The following is a 25,241-nucleotide window of genomic DNA, read 5'->3' as shown; positions in this document are numbered from 1 at the left end:
TGTTCATTTATTTATTACACTAAAATGTGTATCAGTAATATGACAAGAAAACGTCCCTGTGCAGTATGCACCACGCAGCCATGATGTGCAAATGACTGCACAGTTAAAAGCCGCTAAGCACTGTATTTCCACACTAATGTAGTCTGAGCAACCAGATCTCAGATGTGTCCCCAATGTGTCTTGTGTGTGTGCACTTACTTAAGTACTTAGCACTTGATGAAGATCACACAGGACAGGAGAGACAATGTCCAATGTCTCGTGTGAGGGGGAGCTTTCCAAAGTCTGCAGAAGTCAACCTCTTGGGCAAGTAAATGGGCTGTAGGCACAACTGAGTAGAAAGAGTAGCCACATATTTGTCTCATTTATAAGATACCCAGTTTTGACAAAGACAATTTCCCATTTCAATTTCTCAAAAGAAAAAAGCAAACCAAGACAATTGTAAAGTATATATACACACCCACACGCACATATACGTGTATGTATGTGTGTGTGGACAATCTCTTCCTTCCAAAGAATAACATACTGTATCTATCTTCAATGATAATAAAATGAGACACACAGAAGAAACAACAAATATGACCTTTACAGAATATGATCATAATTTATTATTATAATAAAAGGTTTTCACTTCTGTAACTCATTACATTCACTACATCATAGAAGTTAACCAAATACTTAATTTTGGCTTGTGCTTTCTTACTCCCTTTGTCTCTATTAATCTGTATTTATCCACCTGTTGTTTGCTTTAACAATTAAACTGTTCATCTGAAAGATTTTTTATGTATAAATATTGTTAAATAGATAAAGTCTTGCACAAAGTCACCTCTTCAATATTTCCAATCTATTTAAGGAAAGCGCTCGAGCCTCGCTGCCTTTTTGTTTAGCTGCCCACTGCTGTGCCAAAGTAAATTACGATTTTAATATTCACGTTAAAAGAAATACGCGTTTCTTTTCGCCAAATTAGTTCATGTGATATGAATTATAAGAGGTTACAAATGTAACAAACCCGATTCTAAATAAGTTACTTTCCCCGTTCTTCGGACTGAAATAACGGGCAGCACCAAGCACCACATCCCAGTGGAAACTCGCTAACTACGGCAGCTAGTTGAATCCCACCGACCTGTATGGAAGCGTTTAGCATCACTAGCGGGGTGAGCGGAAGATTATTGGACAGTCTTGGTTTTAACTACTGGATGTGTATTTTTACACGCCAGTCTTAATATGTGTTTGTTTGTATAAAACCATCCCGCTCATCATTAAAGAATGTTTCCGAGCGCTATAGTTTGTGCTACAGCTAACCGTAACTTTAGTGTGGTCTTTTAAAAAAAAAAAAAAAAATAGAGCATTTTCAAAAATCATAAATTGATCTATTCTTCTGTATTAGCTAAAAGGCAGCCGTGGTGCTATCAGGTCATTAGCATTTTCCAAAATGCCGTGCTGGGATTTAATTTAATTTATTTTTTTTAACCTACCACGTCAATGTTGTGGTTTAGACAATAAGTTAGAGAAACTTCGCTACGTGGCACAGCTGTGCTGACCGTGTTTGCTCTGCCTCTAGGTTCATGCTGTGTGTTCTCTATGTCGGCAATCATGAGGAGCTTTATTGTTTTGCCACTGCTGCTGTTAAGCATTTATCGCGTCGCGTCGGCGCCCAAAGGTGTCACTGCTAGTCTAAAAGCAACGTGGAACATGACTCCTTTCCTGCTGGAGACAAGGTATTCTTCTGCAGACGCATGCTGCACCACACGCACAGCCCGGAGCTTAGTGTGCTACACATAGCATGCATCCAATCCTAAAATCAACATGCCCCGAAGACCTCTGAAAATAATAAACAGTCCTGAAGACAGTATGATCGAAATGATTTCCTCCCTGGATCTAGCTTTGATTCCGCCAATTTCATTCTGCACTAAAGAAAAACACATTTAAGTGTTTTCCTTCCATAGAAGATAAACATTGTTGTATCTAATGTTCCCATGACTTTTCCACCCATGCTGTGAAAGTTGCAGTAAGTCTACCACTTGAGTTTATTCAATACATTTTTGGAATGTAGCAGTTGGTGTTTTATGAAGATTTGTAGATAGGCTACTCATAAACATGCCAAAAATGATAAATGGAATTAAGTTAGCATTTATTTCAGAGTTGCACTAATGTGCAGAATGACCAACCTACAGAGAAAAACAGGGTTTGTTGGGACAAATTAAGCGTAGTTAAAGTCATATACATATAATTCAGTCTTTGCTTATGCTAATGACCCTTTCATTTCTTTTCTTCAGTGAGTTTATTGCAGAAGGTGGAAATGAGAAATTCTGGGAGTTTGTTGATACTGTGAAAGAACTCACCGTATATAAGCAGGGAGGTATGTTCATAATTCAGAATGCTGAACCTTAAAGTTTGGCCTCTTTTTTTGGTCAAATGTAACATTATTAATGCTGATGTTTCTCACAGAATCTGTGCGCTCTTACTACAACTTGATCCTTAAGAAAGCCGGACAGTTTCTGACAGGTCTTCAAGTCAGTCTTCTCAAATTTGCGCTGTCACTTCGATCGTACTCACCAGCCATACACGCGTCCCAGCAGGTATGTTGCAATTAAAATGGCAAGAAATGTACTGTTACGGAACAAGACAGCCATAAACAGTTGTATTATCGTTAGACCCAATAATTGGCCCGGATCAGCTGCCATCCTTAAGTGCTGTTTTTCTTAATTGCTTTGAGATAATCTATTCTGGGCAATATCACAACAGGTATTAATAACAGATGATTGTGTTTTCATATCTCGGTGGTTTCTGTTGAATTAAAATGTGTAATACCACCAGTATTTGAAAGGATTGGGCTTTTGTTTTGTATTAAGTTTGGTTCCTTAAAAGCTATTTGTGTGACCTTCAGAATCCTGGTTATTTGTGTCACTGTTATATTGTTGAGGTAGAAGTGGAATCAGCACCTTGGAGAGTGCCACTGTTCTGAACAGAATAAAAGCACAGCAATATCTCACAGCACATTTTTAATCTGTATTCAATATTGAAATCATGTAAACATAACTTTAGACGTTTTAGGGTTTAGAGGTAATTTAATTTTAAATACACATTCAAAGCCTTTGTGTTTGAGTTTCCCATTGCTCATCCCAGCCTTCAGTGTTGGTTATTCCTGCAGATTTTAATATGTCCAGGTTTTCATCAGCAAAACATGCACAGTAATAAAAGTATTAACATTAATTTTATTTGTGTTGTGTACAGCTGTCGCCATTGCTGTAAATATAAAGAAAGTAAGAAACCACTGGCTTTAAGCTTGGTGTTGTCAGCTGTACCAGGCATTTTCCTTATATTCAGTAACAGCCTGGTGCTTCTGTTGACCGTGTCCTGTAAGTAGGAGAATACATAAAAGGATTGTGCTGACAGACCTGAGAAAGTTTTTAATGAAACTGGCGTCCATAGAGAATTACATTTAAAAGGATGCTGCTCAGTTGGCTGGCTCAGTCGATTACATTTGAAATACTGACTGACTCTCATTTTCGGTCCACTCCATGTACACAGTTGCTCCGGCTTTTTAAATGTCGTGGTTTCTGTAATGATGAGCAGAATATTTCATTTGGCGACAGTGATGCAATGCTTGATGAATTTCTTTAGTTTTAGAATGTGCTAAATTTTGCTGTGAGTAATGGGCGTTTTCTGGTGGAATGAAGTGTTGTGCCACACAGCGTAAATCGCTTCGGTGACTACTGGGGAATATAGAGAATAAATCAGTCGTGCAGCTGAGTTATCTCTGATTAACTTTGGCCTATTATGCGTAAACCACTGAGTGCATTTTCTCTCGTCTGCCTCTGTCAGATAGCTGATGATGAGCCGCCGCCTGAGTCTTGTCCTGCCTTTGTCTCCATTCATGGCCAACATAGTTGCAGTACCAAGGAAGTCAAGAAGCTCTTGAAAGGGGCTGCAGGCAGGTAACACATAATGGTGCTAATCTACCTTTTCTGCTCATCATGATGCTCAACATGCAGACATAAGAGGAAAGAGACAGTGGAGTGGAGATTGAAGATATTACATTGATATTCCCAAATGTTTTTAATACCATTTTGAAATGTTTGCAGGCCCAAACCATATTTGTTCAAGAATGACCACATATATCCGGGGGCCAATAAAACAGATGTCCCAGTCGTGATTCTATATGCTGAGATTGGAACCAAGAGGTTCACCAGTTTTCATAACGCACTGTCCAAGAAGGCTGAAGAGGGTACCTTAATGTATGTCCTGCGACACTTTGTAGTGGTGAGTAGGAGTACTTGAAATTCAAGTAGTTTCACGTTAACTTAGAGCTTCAGCTGTTCACATGCAAAGTCTGTTCTATAGGAAACACTACATACCACAGGCTTCTCTAACCTGCACTCTTACATTTTAAGTTTGCAGCATCAATACCATTAAATTTCCTTTCAAAAAATAGGAAAAACCCAATGGTGAAGCAGTTAGGATGCAATATTATCATTGTTCAAGAGGAGAGTAAACCGAGTCCTTCAAATCTACCCGAGAGCAAACACACATAGAATAAAACATGTTTGAAAAGCTGAGGCAGTAAATCTTTCACAATTTGTCTTCCCGCTGGGAAACCTGCTCATAGTTTAGGCCTGTCTGCGTGCTTCATCCAAAAAAATGCTCAACACCTCATGTAAGAGCGATTCTCCGCATAATGTAGGTATGGCTCATATATCGATCTGTAGTTTTTCATACGTGTCATCATCCCACACCTTTTCAAGAAGTCGTCCATGTGGTAAGCAGAGTTACGATTGTTGCATCCAAGTAACGGCTGTGCTTATTCTTCTGCGAAGCATCCAAAGCTGCAGAAAATGCTCCTGTCTGGCTATGGTGTTGAGCTGGCTATCAAAAGCACAGAATACAAAGCCGTGGATGACACCAAAGTAAATGGTCAGTTGGAGACTAATCACCCACTCACAGCTGGATTTTTCTGTCAACGAGTCAGTAAAACTAATCTTTGGCTTTACAGACACAAAGACGGTTCTAAATGCCGAAGATGAGGATACTGATGATGTACATGGATTTTTGTTTAAAACTTTGAGGTAAGTAGCTAATTTGTCTCTCGTCTTGTCTTCTTAACTCCTTATCCCTTTCAGGGTCTTGGGAGGGGGGTAAACAGTGGGCGAAGGCAGGTTCTACCCCTGGATTAGTCGCCAGTTCATCGCGCGGGCTCTATAGCAATTGTGGGTTCCGTACCTTGCTCAAGGGTACCTCAGCAGTGCTCTAAAGGTGTTCTGATCCCTTCACCGAATACCAGAACACCTTCCAACAGACTGAGCCACCACCGCCCACAATTTGCTAATTTGTTAATAAGCTAATTTGTGTTGCATATTCATCTTTTTCTCATGTGGTCTGTGAAGCAGTTGACCCGCCTTATAGGACCAGTTTGTTCATCAATAACTGTTTACTTATTTATTTTCTTTTTACAAGGAAATCTCATCCTGATTTGACAGAACAACTAGGTGAACTTCGCAGACATCTCTTGGAGAGCAGCAATGACATGGCTCCTCTGAAAGTGTGGGAAATGCAAGGTGAGTGTTAATTTTCAGTTGTTGCCCAATTAAAAACAAGTATCAACTTTCATTTTCTCTGTGGGATTCTATTCTTTTAAATGGGAAGAATTAACACCATTTCCATATGCTTATTAGCAGAGCAGTGTTACTGTAGCACGTTTGTTCTTTGGGTTTCACAGATCTTAGTTTCCAGGCAGGCGCTAGAATCATGTCTGTTCCAAAGTTTGACTCTTTGAAGCTTATGCGAGAACTCAGTCAGAACTTTCCGAGCAAGGCCAGGTAAACCGATCCATCTTATTTTCTCTTTCTGCTTGGCTGGCTCAAATTTTTTGGTCAATTACAAAATTCATTTTTGCAGCCTCCCCTTATTTGTGATGATGTATCAGCATTATGTTCTGTAAAACAATTTTATCTTCTCTAAAACCTAATAAAAAGAAATGTTCTTTCCTGTTCAACTTGTAAGAACATTTAAAAGTTGGAGTTTATAAGGAATTCGGTGAAAATCTACAAATCTCAAGGGCCCAGAAATTTAGAAAGCCGAAAAAGTTTTGTTATGTTTGCTGAGGATTTGTAAAAGCTGATGGTGGCTGTACACATTTAACTGTTCCCACAGATCACTGACAAGAGTGGCTGTAAAGCAGGAAATGAGAAAAGAAATAGAGGAAAACCAAAAGGTATGTCATTAAAGGCAGAATTGTAACACAACACCACAGGATATTTTCTGTAATAAATCCTCAGAAATTGCCAGCAGGATTATTTTTATTTTCTGACATAAATCCCATCAGTAACAACATCAAAATGAGGCACTTTATCTTTTTTCCCAGAACCTCACCCCAAAGCCTTGCTCCTTTTTTGTTGTAATGTTCTTCAACATTTTAATTTAGAAAAGGAACAACAACTGTGTGGATTCTACATTCATTTTGTCGGTTTAAACATGTTCTTTCAGCATCTCAGTGAGACCATTGGTGCTCACCCGGGTGACGGAGAGCTCTTCATCAATGGATTGCACATTGATTTGGACATTCACAACCCTTTCAGGTGGGATTCCAGCAGGGGGGCACAAGGCTCTCCCCAGGAAAGCTCAAATCAATGCATTCTCTCAGTTACCCAATAAGAACTTAGCCTGAAGTATTGCCACATTGACTTTATATTGAAAAGAAACCTCTGTTGCTGTGTTTCTGCAGCATCTTGGACATTCTGAGAAGAGAAGCTAGGATTTTAGAGGGGCTTTATAGTCTGGGAATAAAAGGAGAACATCAGGCCGATCTGTTAAAATTACCAGTGAACACCATAGATGACAGCTATGCCCTGGATATTCGACATCCTGCTATAATGGTGAGTCCGGTCAAATATCTTTATTGTATATAATAGAGCTGTTCTGTAAATATTGTTTGTTGTTTGTGTACTCGCACAACAGTGGAACTAAATGTATCTGCTATCCCATCGGCTCTCTTTTCTAATGTTCTAAAAAATGTGCTGTTTAAATTATATTATTAGGCTTATCCAGCTACAAGGTCTGTTGTGGAAGCTGATTTGTGTCGGAGGCATACTGATTGAGGATTGGAAAAGGGGTTTAAGGGAGCCATTGACCCACATGAATGTTTAACTTGTTCCATTTCTGTAGGTCAAACTGATGGTGAACGGCAAAACCGTTATATTCCTACCTCTTACTGCTGCAATTCTAGTTTGTAACATTTTATAACCACTGAATGCACTTAGAAATGTTTCAGAAAGTCCCTCTCTATCTTGAAGTGAGCCCTCTACCCTGGGCCGCCTCTGTACTGCTGGCATTTTAAAATGAGATTTTCAATCATGCCCTCTCACTTTTTCATGCAATTTTTAGTGGATGAATGACATAGAGAATGACCCTGCATACCGCAGCTGGCCATCAGGGGTACAAGAACTCCTCAGAGCTACTTTTCCTGGAGTCATTCGACAAATCCGGCGCAATTTCTTTAACCTGGTGAGTTCTCCAGATTAAGCTAGAATCATATAGTGAGTGTAGTGACGGGGTTTAGAGTGGTAATTGTGCAGGTGTGTTTGCCCTTTACACTTAATCTCTGGTGGTCCTGACTCTTTTTTCTTATGTTATCGTGTATCTTATATTATTGTGCCACCTCTGTTGTTAGGTGCTGTTCCTTGATCCTGTGAAAGAAGAAAGTGTTGAGTTGATAAAACTAGCAGAACTCTTCTACAAACACAAAATCCCTTTGAGGTTGGTGCCACTGCTTTTTTGGTCATCTACTATTTGTGCTAGCTACCTCGTAATATGCCTCATACTACCTGCAAAAAGAGTTCTAACATTTTCTCTCTTTCCAGAATTGGATTTGTGTTTGTTGTCAACACCAAAGATGAGATTGATGGCTTTTCAGATGCAGGGGTTGGGTTTTACAGGCTGCTGAATTACATTACAGACGAGTATGATTTATCTCAGGCTCTAATGTCCATGTTGTCAGTAAGTTGTCCCTGGTATAATCTCAATGTTTAAACGATGATAGCCAGTTCTAATTAGAGTTGCGACTCTCATGCAGTTGTACAACACTGTACATGTGGGGGAGACTCTGTCTGTGGAGGCAATCACTGAATACATGAAGAGAAAATTTCCCAAAGCCAATGCTAAACGGATTCTCGGATTAGAATCTGAATATGATGACCAACGTCAGGTAAAGTCAATGTAAAGCAGATATAATATGAATACATTCTGCAAGCTGACCTCCATGTTTTATTTGGTCAAGGATGGTGCCCTCTTCTACAGTAAAAGTGGGCTGGGCGCTCTGCCGCTAGCATTATTTAATGGGGTTGCGCTAAGCTCAGATGAGATGGACCCAGATGAGCTAGAAGCCATCATCCTGCAGCGCATAATGGACACCACCACCACCTTCCAGAGGGCCGTCTTTATGGTACTCTTATCTATGCAGAAAGTCACTTTTCAGTATGTGAACTGTTCAGAGACTCAGAGTAATTTTATTGATCCCACGCTCTGGTGTTATATGGACTGCAGGGTCAGTTGACTGAAGGTGTAGATGTGGTGGACTATCTAATGGAGCAGCCAAATGTGGTTCCTCGGCTCAACCCTCGCATTCTAAGCACCGAACGTCACTACCTTGACTTCACTGCCAATCCAGGTGATATGTCATGCCAATTTAAATTCTATTTTCCTATCATTGTGCTACAGTCTATTTTAGATTTCACTTTTTTGTATTAATATCTGCAGTTGTGGATGAATGGGAGGATGCCACAATGTTTTCATACTTAGACATGAGAGACAAAACAGCTGTGTTGACAAGAAGAATGAAGTACTTTACAAATAACGGTAAGCAAACCTGACATTTTAGTTTGTTTGTTTTTTGCTTATAAGTGGAACAATAGTTATCAGTCTAAGTCACTCGATTGCCTCCGTGTTTGGACTAAGGCCACACAGTTTGCATTTACATGTTGAAAACCTACCTATGAGTGTTTTTCTTTTTAAACAAATAAAGAAATTGCTCTGCTATACTGATGAAAGAAAGTGTGAAATTGACCTTTGTTAAAGTAGATGTGCTGCATCTCCTGTGAGATAATTGCTGGGTCTGCTGTCTGGCTTTGGGCCAGCAGTCCTAATGGCTGCCACAGTTACATTTCACTACTCATGCCTGGAGTGCAGATGTCTCAGTGAGGCTAATTTCCACCTTGTCTCTGTGGGCTAGTTGACCGGCTGATTGCCTGTTTTTCTGACTGTGGGGGAATTTAATTACAATTAATGATGATAATTATTTAGCATTATTTTTTACCCAACTCTTCAGCAGATGTCTCAGTCGCTCAAGAACGCCATTAGAATCTCATTTTCCTGCTCACTCCAGCTTACCAGTACATAAGGATAAGAGTAGACTTTTTAGGGATTAGTTGCTTTGGTCAAATACCACAGAAGGATGATGGTTGCCTGTGAGATAGTAAACCATTAAAAACATATTTATGCACATCTGTAAGCTTCCCCACAGATCATGTACAATCATCTGGAGAGGGTAGTGTAGGAGTATAAGCAAGCATAAGCATCCCTGTTTATTGTGCTGCCAATATTTGCCTAATGCATTTTTATTTTTACTGGCCACTATGCTGTGATGAATAACATCTACTACAACTGATCTGTTTATGATTACAATTATAATAGTGCCATCTGTAAAAAGATAAATAAATAAAATAAATATAGATATATGAGTGCTGCAGTTTGAATTGAAAACTGTTTCATAGATGAGGATGGGATGAGTGCTGTGTCCATGTGGATTGTTGGTGATTTTGAGAAGGAGTCTGGAAGAAAACTTTTGCTTAGTGCTGTCAGACATATGGTGAGTAACATCGCTCTTTTGTTCATCCTTTGTACTGCGGTGCTTCCCTTGACGTATTCAGATGCCTCTAAAATGAAATATACACTCTCGATACATGACAGATAAATGGAGTGTGATGTAGTATAGCTGGCATTTATTTTTTTTATTAATAATTTAAAAGGATTCTTCACTGGAGAACAAGCAGAACAAAAGAAAGCTTTTACCTGAAACATTAAAGTAATTAACACCCTCAGTGTGACTCCCAGTCTGTGGTATTTGTTTAAATTCTATTATTACTCTGTTTTTGTGCGTGAGTAGAAGGCTGGCCGTGGAGTACGTGTGGGGGTGATAAATAACCCCTCAGGAAAGCCCAGTGAAGATAATACGTTGCTGTACAGGGCTATCTGGGCCGCTCTCATCACCCAGAAGAATAAAGCTGCAGCTGAGTTTGTGCAAAAACTGCTGAAAGAGGAGAGCAGCTGGATCCTCCAGCGGAGGACCAAGATTAAGGAACTACTCATTCAGGTGAAGGAAGGTTTAAAAATATATATTTTTTTATTCATGAAAGATGCATTTTACTTTGCAATTGTGTCATCACACAGTCTGGTTGGCTTTGATCAAGTCATAAAATATTGCGTACCATTTGATCATCACACTGCTCCTCAGTCAGTCAGTGAGGAGGAAATAATCATTGTGATCATTTGGGGCAGAAAGGAGAGGCAGTTAGCAGATCATATTAGAGACTGGTCTTGGAGGTGATGACCACAAACCATTCCTCTTTGCATCCTTTCTGACTGGTTCTTGGCAAGTTTTGCATTTTTCCAGAGCCGTCACCATCAGTGGTAGCACAAAGCATTGTCAGCAGCCCACATGAGCTGCTCAGGTTGTGCAGCTCCTCCAAGGTGGCACATTCATATGTGTTGTTGCCAGAAGGTTTGCTTTGTCTCCCAGCACAGAGTCAAGAGTGTGCAGGAAATGCCAGGAGACAGACCAGTGTTACCAGTAGAGGTTGTGTGCACTGTAGGGGGGCAGAAATTCACCAGCAGTACTGCTGTCTGCTCCTTTGTGCAAAGAGGCAAAAAAGGAACACCGCCAAAGCCCTGCAAGAATGACCTCCAGCAGGCCTCTTGTATGTATGTTTCTGCCAAACCTGTCAAAACAGACCCCACAGGGTGGATGGGGGCCCAATGTCCCCTCATTATGTGTAAATGATTTCAACAATACAATATAAAAACTATACAATACAGTAGAAACCCATGCAAATTCAGAAGTGGTTACTGGTCCTTTTATTATGGATAGTTACTCTGCAAAATGGAAGCAATATTAGATACCATTAATTTAAGTAGACTAGTTTAAACAGAATTCCTGAAGCTGATATAGAAACAGAGCTAATGGGAGCTAGATGTAACCACTTGTGTGCTGCTGTTTCCCTGCTGTAAGTCCACAGTTGGGGGAAATGGTGATTGATGAGCCTGTCTCGTCACTCCCCTCCTGAACATCAGCCAGCACTATGCCTTTTGAGCACGCGTTGATGCTCCACAGTCTGTGAATGCCAAGCCAAGCAGCCTACTCACTGTCAGTTCCACTTGATCCATCACAGGAGCAGTGCAAGATGGGCTCCACATGCTGAATCTTTAAGTAAAAAAATGCCAGACCTGCTGTCTCAGAGCTGAATATCTTAACTCCTGCTCGCTCTTTATGGTGGTTTGAGCCTTGTGCTAAGTCGAGCTTGACCATCGCTTTCTGGCAGTAAGTAGACTACAGCTTTTCATCCTGCAGGGTGTGCAGTGTACACGTGCACACCATTGAAAAAACATGACACATGCAGCCTGTAATCAAAACTATCATCTACCACACTTTGTCACACTTAATCTGCATTTGATAGTGTGTACAACAAACTCCCCTCTAAAAACTGGGAAAAGCATAGCCTGGAAATAGCAACAGAATGATGGGTAGGAGGTGTTTGTGTGAGTTGAAGCTCAGAGTCGAGGGATATGAGTTTATTATTGGCTGCTAGACAGACTTGCTGACTGGATTGTGCTGACATTATTGGTATTTCGCCCGTTCTCTTGAGGAGAGGAGGAGAAACTAATAACCTGACACAAACCCACCACAGTTCTACAACTAATTTGTTGTGGACAAAACATGGTCAAGACTTAATTATAGAGTTTCTGATAATAATTACAAATTGATTAATCTAATTTGCACCCATGTTCATTTCTTACATCTCGCGCTTGTGGCTGATGCTTGAAAGCTGAAGTTGTTTTGTTGATGCCATTCATCAGTGATTGTCAATAATGCTTTTGCTCTACATACATCATTTCATATGCTGAGGCATTGCTCATGTTTTATTTTGATCATGCTGTAGAGGCAGAGAGATTCTTTAGCTCATCTGTCATTACACATTCTTTAGAACGATAGGAATTTACAATCCAATCAATGACCTAACCAAAGATTTGTTATTCTCCCGCAGGGCATGGATGAAGATGCCTTTGAGAAAAAGTTCAACACGCTGGAAGTGGATTTTATACGGAGTCAGCAAATGTTTTGTCAGAAAGTGCTCAAACTCAGTCCTGGACAACAGGCAGTAATCAGCAATGGCAGGGTGAGTGCGACTTTGATTCCTCAATAAGCCATACATTTCTGTTTCCGTGATTGAATGGAATCTGTTGCAATAAAAGTTAATTTCTCTAAATCCCTCTTTTATTTTTACACATTTATTTAAATCTTATAGTGAAACGTCCTGTAAACTGTTGCACCTTGGCTGGTTTCGTGTTTGAGAGAGCTTTTATGATATTTGTTGTCAGATCAGCATGACTGTCTGTCAGAGGTCACACACACACACACACACACGCACGCACACACACACACACACACACACACACACACATACACACACACACACACACACACACGGTCTGTGTGTTATGTGACTGTCTGAATTTGCTGACCGTCTACGTGTGGACAGGGCTGATGACTGATGCTCGAGTTGCAGTGGTGCTGACAGAGAAAAATGCAGAGGGCAGCCTCTTATAGAAATTTTTATCATTCTGCATTTGTCTACTGCAGTAGCCAGACTTTGCTCAATAGAAAGGAGGTAAACACAGGGATTATTCAAGGTATTCAGTGAGTATCATTATCTCCAAGCAGCAAATTGTTGAAGATCCAACCATGCTGTGCCTCTACTAATCCTCACTCTATCGCGGCAGTTCATAGTATGTGCATTCATTTCAATTGGAAAGTGAGTTTTTAATCAGATGAACATCAATTCAGAATAAATATAATCCAAAATCATGGACATGGAACCATAATACAATCTACTTACATCAGCAAACAAAGATATCATATGCTGATAATGGAAGATTTCTCTTGAATGCTTTGCTGTCCTCCTGGTAGATACTTGGCCCATTTGAAGAGCAAGAAGAGTTCACTGCGGAGGATTTCCGTCTGCTGGAGAAGATGACACTGGGTGGTTGTGCAGAAAAAGTCAAAACCAAAGTTAGACAGATGGGGCTGAAACAAAAGCAGTATGTTTGCCTGTGTTGTAATACGAGAACAAATATATTTCTTCTTTGAGAGTTAAAAATGTCTTATTTTCTCCATCTAATGACACCTATCTTGAACATGCATATTTCATCTTGTGCCATTTTATCATAATGTGGAATGTTAAAATTGTAAATTGTATCTATATTTGACTGTCTGACTCATATTTTACTGATGTTTTCCCCCCCTTAGGGCCAGTGACTTAGTTATGAAAGTTGATGCTCTCCTATCTGCAGCACCCAAAGGAGAAGTCAGGAAGGAGGTCCACTTCATCAGAGACAGCCACAGGTGGGCATCTATTTTTCCCCATTGTTGACAGGAGGAAGGAAGTGCTTATTACCTTATTCTTATTAAAAGTGTACCCCAAATGGGAATACACTCATTCTCTACTTACCACTGAATCACAGGAGCGGCAGTCTTAGTCCACAAAACATTTGGTTCCATGTATAAATGACTTAAAAAATAGAGTGTGCTACAAATGGTATCATCAAAACCTAGTGTTTAGCCTAATTTTCCACTCTGAGTTGTGTCCCCGTCCATGTATTTGATTGCACACAACCAGCAAGAGCTGGTGTGCACTGCAGAATACGGTCTGTGTCGCCCTTCTCTTGTGAATGAGCTCCTGCTGTCTGTTCTTTCCAGTGTGCTCCAGCTCTCCCCACGTGAAAACGAGTTGTTCTATGATGTTGTGGCCATTGTTGACCCCCTCACCAGGGCGGCACAGAAGATGTCCACTCTGCTGATTGTAAGCTATGTTCCTGTGTCTCTTTTTCATTCTGTGAAAAACCGAGGGTACAAAGGAAAGTGTATAAGACATGAACTTCCCTGTTTATGTCCGTTGTGGTGTCAGGAGTTTAGCATCAGATGAACATAACTCTTCGTGTCCTGGAAACGATCTGTAGAGTTTTTTTAGTTGTCCGATGCTTGTGAGTCACAAAATGCAAAAAAAGAACTTTTATTATTTGCATTGGAAAGGTTGTTTAGAAGTGGAGCACTGTTTTTCATTAGTTTGCTCACGTTGCGTGCAGCACCTGCCACAGGCCTGTTTAGGTGTATAGAAAAATAGGAGTTACTGAGAAGTTACAGTCAGCCAGTCAGACATCATTTTCAGTAGGTGTTTTCTTGTATGTACTGGGCCGTGCAGTGGAAGGGCTGCCAGTATCAGCAGAACACAATAACAGCACTATTTTTGTCGCTTCTAGAAATATGGGAACTCTATTTTTTATGGATTAAAAAATATTTAGAAGTAATATTTAGGATATCATGGCAGTAAAATAAGAAGCTTGTGGCCATCTTTGTAGCAGCACTCAGGGTTAAGGTTCATAAACGCTAACCACGTGCTTCTTCCATGTTTCCTGCAGGTGCTAGGTCAAGTGGTCAATATGAGACTGCAGCTATTCATGAATTGCAGAGCCAAGTTGTCTGAGTTGCCCCTCAAGAGGTAAGTACCAGCTCCAGCAGTAATTAAATTTTCCTGTTTGCCTTGTTTGTGTGTCCTCAGCTGCTACAGACTTGGCACCTCAGCCACACACTTTCCCTTTTGTAAGATTATCGTGCACAGATGCAATCTGCTTAATAACACCACCTTATTGCTTTGGGCCTCCCGTTGCATCTCTGGGTAAATTGCTTACAGCTTGTACCGTTGCGGTTTGAGTATTGTAGTAAAAACAGCAAAATAAGAAGCAATGTTTACGGCACTGAGTGATTGTGTGCTGTTGTTTCATTTAGGCATTTTGATTTTCTATAATCTTTGCTTATTTTTTTGGATTGAGTCATATCTAGAATACATTTTAAATTAATTGAATTTGGAGCTGATAAAATAAGTTGATTGTGTTTTGTGCTGCTTCATTTGTTAAGAGTGGAGACTCATTTTAGTATATCACTACAACATCCATATTTATTTGATTTGAGATTCACTCTTTGGAGACATGCGCTGCAATGATACTGTGTGTGTAGCAAGGCTAATGACTATTTTGTATTGATAGATATTTATCAGGTGTGTAATTTTTTTTTCCCCCAGGGGATTTCATATCCAGAGAGAGAGAGAGAGAGAGCGTGCGAATGAACACAGTTGTTTTTCAGCTCCTTATTTACAGTTGCTCTAAAATGTGCAGTGGTGGTATCTATCCACCGTCTCACCCCAGAGTTAGCAGTCTCTCTGACTGCATGTCTTTGATGATAGGAAAGCATTCTAAATAAACCAGTTAAATTGGTATTGTTCAGCATGTCACATGCTATCTGTATTCATTATGGCTCATCGATGTCAGAGGGCAGACTGAGAAAAAGGCAATTAGCATCAAGATTAGCATTAAGCCCAACATCTGCAGTGATGTAGGGTAGTATACGAAAAAGAATTTTCTTGATACATGGAATACTGCAGGTATTTTCTGTTGTTGGACTGGAAGACTCGGATGCTTGAATGTATTGGTTTTCTCACTGTAAAGAGATTGAATGCATCCTGCTGTCACATCTTTCCTGTACTAGAAAGTGAACTGTTGCAAACAGTGTCATCATGTTGGTGCTTTCTGAAAAAGCCAATATGTTTGCTGGTTGAAATTGTTGACTTGGACTTAAAGCAAAAAAAAAGTCAACAGGACTTTAAGCATTTGTAGGCTTTCTATTCCTTAGTCATTTGTGTTGTTGAGCCAAGCTCCTAAAATATGACCACCTCTATTCTTTACAGCTTTTACCGCTTTGTCTTGGAGTCTGATGTGTCATTCCTGGCCAATGACACAGTGTCATCGGGTCCCTTTGCCCGCTTCATGGAAATCCCAGAGTCTCCCCTTCTCACCCTTAATATGATTACTCCAGAGAGCTGGATGGTTCAGGCTGTCCGCAGCCCTCATGACCTGGACAACATCCACCTGCAGGAGGTATCTCAGCCTTTAAGCATTCTCCTCATTCATTCCCTTAACTATTGCTGAGGTGGTGCTTTGTGCCTTTATGCCAGGTGAGCGGGGTTGTAACAGCAGAGTACGAGCTGGAGCACCTCTTATTGGAGGGGCACTGCTTCGACCTGTCAACTGGGCAACCTCCCCGTGGACTGCAATTTACCCTGGGCATGAGTCAAGACCCACTTACCTATGACACCATTGTCATGGCTAACCTGGTCAGCAGCATCTTTTAATTAACACATAAATGTCAGTGGTGAATTGTAAAAAGAAACCACACGTAATTACCATAGTCTAAATGTGGCTCCTGCAGTTAAATCTGACTCCAGATCCAGAAGTATCTTGGTCAACGTTTCTGTCTGAACATGTGTAGTTCTAAAATATAAAGCTGATTTATTTATTTTTTTATTGTTTTTCTTTGCCAACAACAGGGTTATTTCCAGTTGAAAGCCAATCCTGGGGCCTGGATCCTAAGATTACGTAAAGGAAGATCAGAAGATATCTACCAGATCCTCACGTGAGTTTTAATGCACAGTTGCTGCTAAATAATGGCTAGAAAATGATCACGTAAGTTGTAAAGGATCAGAATAGGGTGAAAAAAAATCTGGATCACTGATGTATCAAAATACTTCTATGTTGTAAACACTACACAATTGCTGAAAGCAGACAGTTAGTGAATAAAAATATAAAGTTGACTAGTGGTAGTCATGTCATCATGCCTAACCCTGAATATTAGGCACTGATAGGCTAGGAAAGCATATTTGACAACCTGCAGGATTGGAAGAGCAAATCAAATATTTGCAGTTTGGAAATATTTTAATGTTGTGCACGGAGACAGTGCTAGAGCAACATGCACTGTCTGCAAGATGGGATTCTGTGAGGTGGGAAGGAAAAATGCACCTTCAACACAACCCACCACCTGAGAAACAAGCATCCAGCACAATTCTCTATATAGACTGCTGCAACTCAGGCAATGACTGAGCTAACAGAAGTACCGTAGTTCTGTCTGGTATATAGACATATTCTGGTTTGTTTCAGAAAAGATGCATTTTTCACGGTCATTTATCTGGCTATTTACTGCTCATTTGTTTTGTGTTAAAAATGGTACGTTTTGATACCATTGGTTCAATAATAATTAAAGCTGCAAGCAGCATTGTGCAGGCCCTCACACACTCATTGGGATGTGGTACAAAATGTGTACAGATTTTCACAAAGGTTGTCTGTAACTATCTCTCATCGTGGTACCGGTAGTTGTGAGAACCATCACTATGGTAACACAAAGATCTGCTGACTCTATTGCACCAATGGTTTTGATGAATGTGGTGAATTCTTTTCATCACACCAGCGAGATACAAGCGAGAGGAGAGCAGCACTATTAAAGGAATGACAGAGTGGAAAACTGATGCAGCTAGTCGCTGCCTCATTTTCCACTAAAATATTTGCAGCCGAATGTGTTTTAGTTAAGATGACTGAAGCGTTGCTTTTTGTCAATGGTTGAATTGTCTCATTGTTGATTAATCGACTACATTGTAAGATGTTTTTTAAGGTCACCCGTTACTCTCCAGTTTTAAATAATCCTTAAAGTCCTAGTTGATGTGAGTTTGCATAAAGCAACTTGCCCTGCATGTGTTAGGCATTGTCTCTGCAGTCACAGATACTGTCCTTTCCTCACATAAGATTTAGGACACCTACAGCCCTCGGTCCTCAGGAATCATATCAGACAACCAAGATTTATTCCCCAATCCTCTTGGTGAAGCAAAGAGGTGATGTCATTTTTCACCTTGGCACTGTCATTATTCTTGTGGTTAGTGGCTCTCTGCTGTGGTTAGTTGGCCGATCAAGGTTCTGTGGGGAGTGTCTGTGCCTTTTCCCTCTCTTTTGCTGCCACTCTGCCTCACCCTGACAATAATAAACGAGATGGCTGCCTCTTTTCTGATGGGAGCAAGCTTGCAGGGTGATCAGCTGACACAAGTCCTAAACAAGGGCACAAACTACCTGCAAGACACTTTAAGGTGGGCCTTTAGGCCCGATGAAGACCGGGCATTTATCACAGAGGTGAGGATAGTTCTTCCCTTTAGCATATAACTGGATCATAATGACTTGCTGTGGCGGGCTTTATCTCTGGCTGAAGTATACTCGTTGGTCTGCCACTGTCGGATTCTGCACATCCTGCCTGTCAGAAGCACTTCCCCTCTGAGCAGATCATGTCTTGGGCAGTTACACGGAAAGGTCAGCATTACGTAGCCAATGCTATGTGGACCCTGTCATTAAATCTGCCACTGTAAACAGAATGGCTGGGAAGCAGTGATGGATAGAAACGTGGTAAGGTGATTGGTAATGATGATGGAGGGTAATGAATTTGGTCAGAGTGAGACCTTGGCTGCCGTCCCAGTATCTGCTGTTAAAGCACGCTCTTACTGTCTGTCCATTAGCTGCTGTTTTCTCCTCAATCAGACGAGCCTGCACTGTCAATTTGTCTGACTTGAGTAGTTCTGGAGATGTTTCACAGGACAAAGAGCCTGTATTTAGAGTCTGCGTGGGAGACGTAGCCTTCACCACGATCATTAATGTACAAAATGCAGCTATCTGAATCAGTGCTGGGTTTATTGCCGAGCGGGGGGGGGTTCTCATTTATTTTTCTGACTATGAATTATGGTCCGTATCATCATTAGGAAAAAAAAATGAAAGCAAGTAATTCAAATCAGGACAAAAAGAGAAGTGGATATAAAATTTAAAGAAACAAAAAACGCTCATAAATTTACATCTCCGGATTGTGTAATTTTGGTGTGTTAAATTATGCAGCGTTTCTAACAAGTTTCAGTCAGAGTGCAGCTTCTGATTTTTGCAGGCACGATGGAACTGATTCTCCTGCTGATGCTGGTGATGTGGTAGTCGTCCTCAACAGTTTTCACAGCAAAATCATCAAAGTCAGAGTGAGTGTGATTTTAATGTGTTGATTGTCATTTAGTAGAGGATGTGCAAAGATTTTACTGCTCCTGGCAACCCGTGAAGCAGCTTTATTCTTTTGTTTTTGTTATTTTAGGTGCAAAAGAAGACTGATAAGATCAATGAAGATCTACTAAGTGAAAATAGTGAAAGCAAAGGCATCTGGGACTCCATAGCAAGGTGTGTGATGTATTTGGTTTTACAGCTACAGTAAAGTGTTTTTGTTTTATCCAGCTTAATCTGCTTGTCCCACTGAGTGACACATCAGTGAACTCATTGATCGGTAAATTTCCTGATGTGCCTTCTGTCTTTAAACCATGTGCTTCAGGAGATCCCTTTCCTCCCCTCGTCCCAGGCTTCAATACTATGCTGTAAGATCTAGTCTTGCAAAAAATATGTGCTTTTGTAGGTATGTGTGCGCGTGTTTTCTGGTGTGGTTTTTCTTTACCCCTCTGTGTGATCCTGTCCTTTCTCTTTCTGCTTGCTGTGTGAAGTGTTTGGAGCACTTTTAAGACAAGGTAGGCAGTATTGCTGCGAACCCACTGAGAGCGGGAGATTCTCTCTCATCCTCATCAGCTTATAGTGTTTATTTGTTGGTTGCAAATGGTGCATCATGCATTTAACATGTAATCCATACAATAGTGACATGTGCTGGTGGACACAGCAAGCACGTACTAATGATCACACAATGATCACAGTGCAGCTTCCTGTTTGCTTGTGTGGACTGAAGGAATTCCAACGTAAGCCGTGTGCTGTCCAACTGTTGATCTAGTTGATGCTGTGGGAGCGGAAGCGCCGCTGTCCTCCACTAATATCGGACGGACTCCGGGAGTTTGCTCAGGTGGATTATTTGCCATTTAGAGGCCTAAAGGTCTGTGATTGTGTTTACAGATGTCTTGAGGAATATTTGTCTGTGCCGGCGGTTTCCTATATAAGCTTCTCAGTCCAGCTGTGGTCAGGGCTGCATCTCTGTTCTCCACAGTAGAAAAGGGTTTTATCTGTTTGACATTGTTTTGATGGTTATATTATAGAGTTTCCCAGACTGCTCCTGGACACCCGCATACAAGTCATTTTAGTCTTGAATTTGTGGTGTTTTAAATATAGTAAATGGTGCTATACAGATAGTAATGTTCTGCCTCCCAGATCAGTTTTTTGGGAACTGTTGTTTTGAAATTGGGAAAAAAACAGAAGTGGATTTTCCTGCAGGGAGTTCTCCACTGCTCAAGACTTGCCCAGGGTTTTGTTTGTAATTCCATATTATTGTGAGTGAGCAGCTCTCACCCGACCCTCTGAAGCTGCTTATCTGGTGGTGGGGGGCCCAGTGTACTGCTGGAGGCCGTTCATAATGGTTGGCTTAGTGATGGCAGACAGGTGGCACCCCCGCACTATGTCAGCGTGGGGCCGGTGACTCTCCCATAAACCAGCTGCTCAGCCAGGGCGCAGGGGACATTGGTAAAAGAAAATGGGAAACAAAATGCATAACTTCCTAGAGAGCTAGATCCAAGATCTAACTTTGCGTTTGGGTGTGAAACGATTTCCAGTTTTGTTCGCTCGCCTGTAGAGGACATGTAGAGACAGACAAGATGTCACCTTTGTCCCCGCACATCCCTCTCACTCACTGGTGCTTTCACAGAGCCTCGGGGCCGCGTCTGTGATTGAGGTCCACAGACATTCCTTCACTCATCAGGAGACCTGAGCTGACAAGGACGCACAGTTTGAGTGCTGACACACAGACCCAAGAGCAAGAGTCCTGACTTGTGTACGTTAGACGTGCCCCTGCTCTCTGAGCCTCGCGTCATTAGCCTTGACACGTGTCTGTAATCAGAAGTGTAAAGTGGGAGGAAACTATTTTAGACAAAAATCAGACACTCTTAATGTGCTTGATAGCTGCAGGACGGCCAACGGAGCTTTTACTGTCTTTGTGTCGCCCACAGGAACAGTTGACTTCAACCTCTGATTCAACCCGTCAGATAATCCCAGATTACGATTTCATTTTAATTTCTTGCAATTCTTTCAATACAAGCACCCACAAAAGTAGCAGTCGGTGTGTGCTGGTGCTCTGAGCTCCATCTCTGTGTGGAACAGACACACCCAGGACTCCACTCTCCTGTTTAACCTCCCGCTAAAGCTCAGCTTTTCTGGTCTAAAACAGTGCATGGCTGTTTACAGGATGCTGTCTATAGAACTGGAATGAATCCTGACTGCACCAACGCATGGCTGAGGTTCTCATTTGCTTATTTAATGTCCTTCAATCAAATCACATCTGCGTGATGGTTTTTACAGCATCACAGGTGGTGCTTCCCAGAAGGACGATGCGGAGGAGAAAGAGGATGTGCTGAACATCTTCTCCGTGGCATCAGGTCATCTGTATGAGCGATTTTTGAGGTCTGTGTTTTAACTAATAGCTTATTTGGTTTACATAGTGTCCTTTTTTGACCTGTTCTTCCTCCATGTTATGTTTCCTAAAAGCTGAACTGTTTCCCTCAGAATAATGATGCTGTCTGTTCTTCGCCACACCAAAACCCCCGTCAAGTTCTGGTTCCTGAAAAACTACCTCTCCCCCTCTTTCAAGGTATCTCGCATCCCATCCTCTGACTTGGTGTTTGCCCAGACTAAGCTGCTCCCAGGAGTTAATCCATGACCAGTATCTGTTTACACCACCCTCCAGGAGATGTTTTCACCTGTGGTTATTTTGGGTGTGTCTAGGACACCATCTCTCACATGGCCCAGGCGTATGACTTCCAGTACGAGTTGGTGCAGTACAAGTGGCCCCGCTGGCTCCACCAGCAGACAGAGAAGCAGCGCATCATCTGGGGATACAAAATCCTCTTCCTGGATGTTCTGTTCCCTCTGGCTGTGGATAAGATCATCTTTGTGGATGCAGACCAAGTGAGTTTAAAACCAGAACTCCAGGATTTGAGCAGACGTGTGTGTGTGTGTAAGGAGAAGCGCGCTCCCGTCACATCGCTTCAGACTATCTCTGATATTAATTACTGATGATCAAACCAGATTTGTACCCTACAGAGTCTTTATAATGAAGTTGCCTAGGCAACAACACCTGGTGCTGAGGTCCGCACCATACCTTAGCTGGGTGCTAAGTGACGCTGCTAGTGTACATGCAAGAATGTTCTGTGCTGTTTATGTTTGAAGGTTATGGGTTCAAATGTGGCATTCAGAGATCTTTTTATATCAATGATGCACTGTGTGAAGTGTGAGGTGATCTTTATCACCACTTGAGCACCTTCTCAGTACTTCACAGATGTTTCTCTTTCAGATTGTTCGAGCTGATCTGAAGGAACTGAGGGATTTAAACCTGCAGGGGGCTCCTTACGGCTACACACCGTTTTGCGATAGCCGCGGAGAGATGGAAGGCTATCGCTTCTGGAAAGCTGGCTATTGGGCCTCGCATCTAGGGCACAGGAAATACCACATCAGGTACTGCAGCACCTGGATGTTGAGCACGTTCTGTAATTAACATCTTTGGTTCACCGAGAACATTGTGATGCTGCAACTTAAGATTTGTCAAAACAGTGCCGGCCAGTGCTCACATCATATTAAAAGGATAAATGTACTTGGCTGGCTCCTTTGCAATCTTAAGTTCCCGGTTTCCATAGTGACCGGAGCCCAGCAGACGTCGTCCTCGCGCTGCTCATTTCCTTAGTGATTTTTGCATACGGCCACAGTGAATATGGGATGGAGGGGGAATGCTCAGCTGGGCTCGTGGCTCCCGGTGCTCTCGCTGTCACTGCTAACGAGGAGCTCGAGTTCAGAGACCAGAACAGTTAAAGTGAGCTCGCTCTGCTGGACAAAAACCATGTGGGTCATCAGTTTCTGTCTAATGTGAGGCTTCCTCTCTGGTTACTGTCCCTCTGTCTATCTGTCCTGCTCTCCCCTCCTGTCAGCGCTCTCTACGTGGTCGACTTGAAGAAGTTTCGGAAGATTGCGGCCGGGGACAGATTGCGGGGCCAGTATCAGGCTCTGAGCCAGGACCCCAACAGCCTCTCCAACCTGGACCAGGTACACAGCACAGGAAAAACATCCTTTTAGTAGATGAAGCCAAAGATTTTCTCAGTTTTTTCCTTTTTTTAGGATCTTCCGAACAACATGATCCACCAGGTGGCCATCAAGTCTCTTCCTCAGGAGTGGCTGTGGTGTGAGACCTGGTGTGACGACGCCTCTAAAGCCAGAGCCAAAACCATAGACCTGGTGAGTCACCACCATCCTGCTCTCTCTCATTTGTTACCAGGGCAGCACAGCGGCGCTGTCGTTATCACAGACGGGTCTGGGTTTGTTGTTGTGGCTCAGATCCTCACAGTTGTTGCATAAACTGTAAATTTCTAAAATGGCTCTGAGGAGATTTAATGCAGCACATTTTAAACAGGTTAGTTTGTAGTTGTAGCAGCTAACAGAGAGGAGAAGCACACCACTGTCAGACAGCCCAGGAGCGGCCCTGCAGTTTCCTAAACTGATTTAGAACATCAGTAGATGGGCTCCAGCACAGGCTGCAGTAATACGCATCGTCTCGTCCTGCTATAAGACACCACCAAGACATTTCCTAACATCCTTTTAACCGAATTGGAAATTTAATTAGGTTTAAATGGCCGCCACAGACTGTGCTGGGAATGGCAGCGTGATTTGTTGGGAGGAAGTGGCACTGGCAGCGCGCGCGTGTGATGTGTCTGCATTTTTTCTGCTGCAGTGTAATAACCCAAAGACAAAGGAGCCAAAGCTAACGGCCGCGGCGAGGATTGTTCCTGAGTGGGTCGAGTACGACAATGAAATCAAGCAGCTGCTGAGGCAGGCGCAGGGGCAGGGGCAGGACAACGCAGCCACACAAAGACCCTCCACTTCACAACAGAAAAAAGGTGAAGAGCAACACATCCGCTGCACGAGTTCCAAACTGTGGCAGCTGAGCTGCTCTCTGACAATTGTGTCATGGAAATTTCTGTCACCCACCCAGTAGAGAAGCAGCGTGATGAACTTTAGCGTCTGCCAGAACCATGCTGCTGCTGAGGAGGAAGAGGAAGAGGGAGGAAGAGGAGGAGGGAGGATGATGAGGAGGAGGAGGAGGAGGAGGAGGAGGAGGAGACCACCTGCCAAGCTCAACGACACACGTCCATCTACACCTGTCTGTGGAGCATTGCCATCTCCAGACAGAGAAGGAAGTATTTTCTGGTTTCACGTGCACTAAACTCCAGCTGTGATGGTGCGTTGTGCACTACAGTCGCAGTCAACAGTCTTAACGAGTGTGTGGTTTCCGCATTATTGGGTAAATGCGAGGAGTTAAAGAGCTGAACAACAGTCGGCATATGTTGCACTGAGCAAAGGGTCAGAAGGAGAACCGACGGCTCCGGGGACGTGATCTCAAAATGTATTTATTAAAAATGTTTTAATGTCTGTTTGTGATGAGTTTCTAAGACTTTAGCACCGCACATCCTTTTCTACTGTTGTTTTACTTCATTTTCAGGATTACGACTGTTTGGTAGCGAGAACCCGACCAGACGTTAACAGAGGCAGAGGAAGTGAAATGTTCCAGTTTGTGCCTGACGGTCTTAACGTCTTTCTTTTTTAAAAAAAATCGCATTTTATAAGATTTCATTTTCTTGGTTTCACACTTGCGTATGAATCATTTTGTTAAAAGCAGCCACCCGCCACATTTTCTTGTCCTAGTTTTGTCCATTTGGGTCCACATGCCAAGGCTACAAAGGAGTCCAGTTCAGGCGTCTGCATTCAGGATTTTTGGTTGATTTTGCCTTTATTGTTTCCAGCGCAGCAGGAGTGTTTCTCAGGAGTTCGACGGGTGTTGCTGCTAAAAGTTATTTTTTGGTTCGATAAAAAAAAGCTCTCAGGGGGAAGCTGCCTTCCACTCTGCTGCCTCAGACATGTTTATCTTACTGTCTGCTGGAGTTAAATAAATTTACTTTATTACAAAAGTGTCATTTGAGGAGTCTGAATGTTCTGCGGGTCGAGTCATCAAAGGTCTGCGCTGCCTAAGTGTGTGTGTCGACCAAATCTCAAAGCTAAAA

The 25,241-nt window shown here is 42.0% G+C and overlaps 1 protein-coding gene across 4 annotated transcripts; it reads left to right on the top strand.

Moving 5' to 3' along the window:
- The first annotated feature begins 1,055 nt into the window (after positions 1 to 1,055).
- Positions 1,056 to 25,148, top strand: uggt2 (UDP-glucose glycoprotein glucosyltransferase 2). 4 transcript variants are annotated; one of them, XM_011609271.2, is made up of 40 exons: positions 1,056 to 1,151; positions 1,559 to 1,715; positions 2,274 to 2,356; positions 2,446 to 2,576; positions 3,823 to 3,935; positions 4,083 to 4,260; positions 4,815 to 4,911; positions 4,991 to 5,063; positions 5,452 to 5,552; positions 5,714 to 5,813; positions 6,148 to 6,208; positions 6,481 to 6,572; positions 6,719 to 6,869; positions 7,378 to 7,497; positions 7,664 to 7,749; positions 7,854 to 7,989; positions 8,066 to 8,197; positions 8,270 to 8,434; positions 8,536 to 8,659; positions 8,749 to 8,847; positions 9,762 to 9,856; positions 10,154 to 10,360; positions 12,309 to 12,440; positions 13,232 to 13,362; positions 13,571 to 13,666; positions 14,021 to 14,123; positions 14,740 to 14,819; positions 16,062 to 16,251; positions 16,329 to 16,487; positions 16,701 to 16,786; positions 19,118 to 19,202; positions 19,313 to 19,395; positions 21,499 to 21,600; positions 21,703 to 21,787; positions 21,922 to 22,104; positions 22,490 to 22,650; positions 23,118 to 23,232; positions 23,305 to 23,421; positions 23,915 to 24,080; positions 24,179 to 25,148. In XM_011609271.2, the coding sequence occupies exons 2-40, from the start codon at positions 1,579 to 1,581 to the stop codon at positions 24,199 to 24,201; spliced, it is 4,578 nt and encodes a 1,525-aa protein (XP_011607573.2). In that variant the 5' UTR covers positions 1,056 to 1,151; positions 1,559 to 1,578; the 3' UTR covers positions 24,202 to 25,148. The 4 variants fall into 4 exon arrangements, 3 of the variants coding, with proteins under 3 accessions (XP_011607573.2, XP_011607567.2, XP_029694996.1); XM_011609265.2 differs by having other exon boundaries at positions 24,176 to 25,148; XR_003889032.1 differs by lacking the exons at positions 22,490 to 22,650; positions 23,118 to 23,232; positions 23,305 to 23,421; positions 23,915 to 24,080; positions 24,179 to 25,148 and adding an exon at positions 19,544 to 19,586 and having other exon boundaries at positions 21,922 to 21,978.
- The last annotated feature ends 93 nt before the right edge of the window (positions 25,149 to 25,241 follow it).

The sequence above is a fragment of the Takifugu rubripes genome, chromosome 1, assembly GCF_901000725.2.
Source record: "Takifugu rubripes chromosome 1, fTakRub1.2, whole genome shotgun sequence".
NCBI classification, from domain to species: domain Eukaryota; kingdom Metazoa; phylum Chordata; class Actinopteri; order Tetraodontiformes; family Tetraodontidae; genus Takifugu; species Takifugu rubripes.
This window is presented reverse-complemented; position numbering and strand designations above follow the sequence as displayed.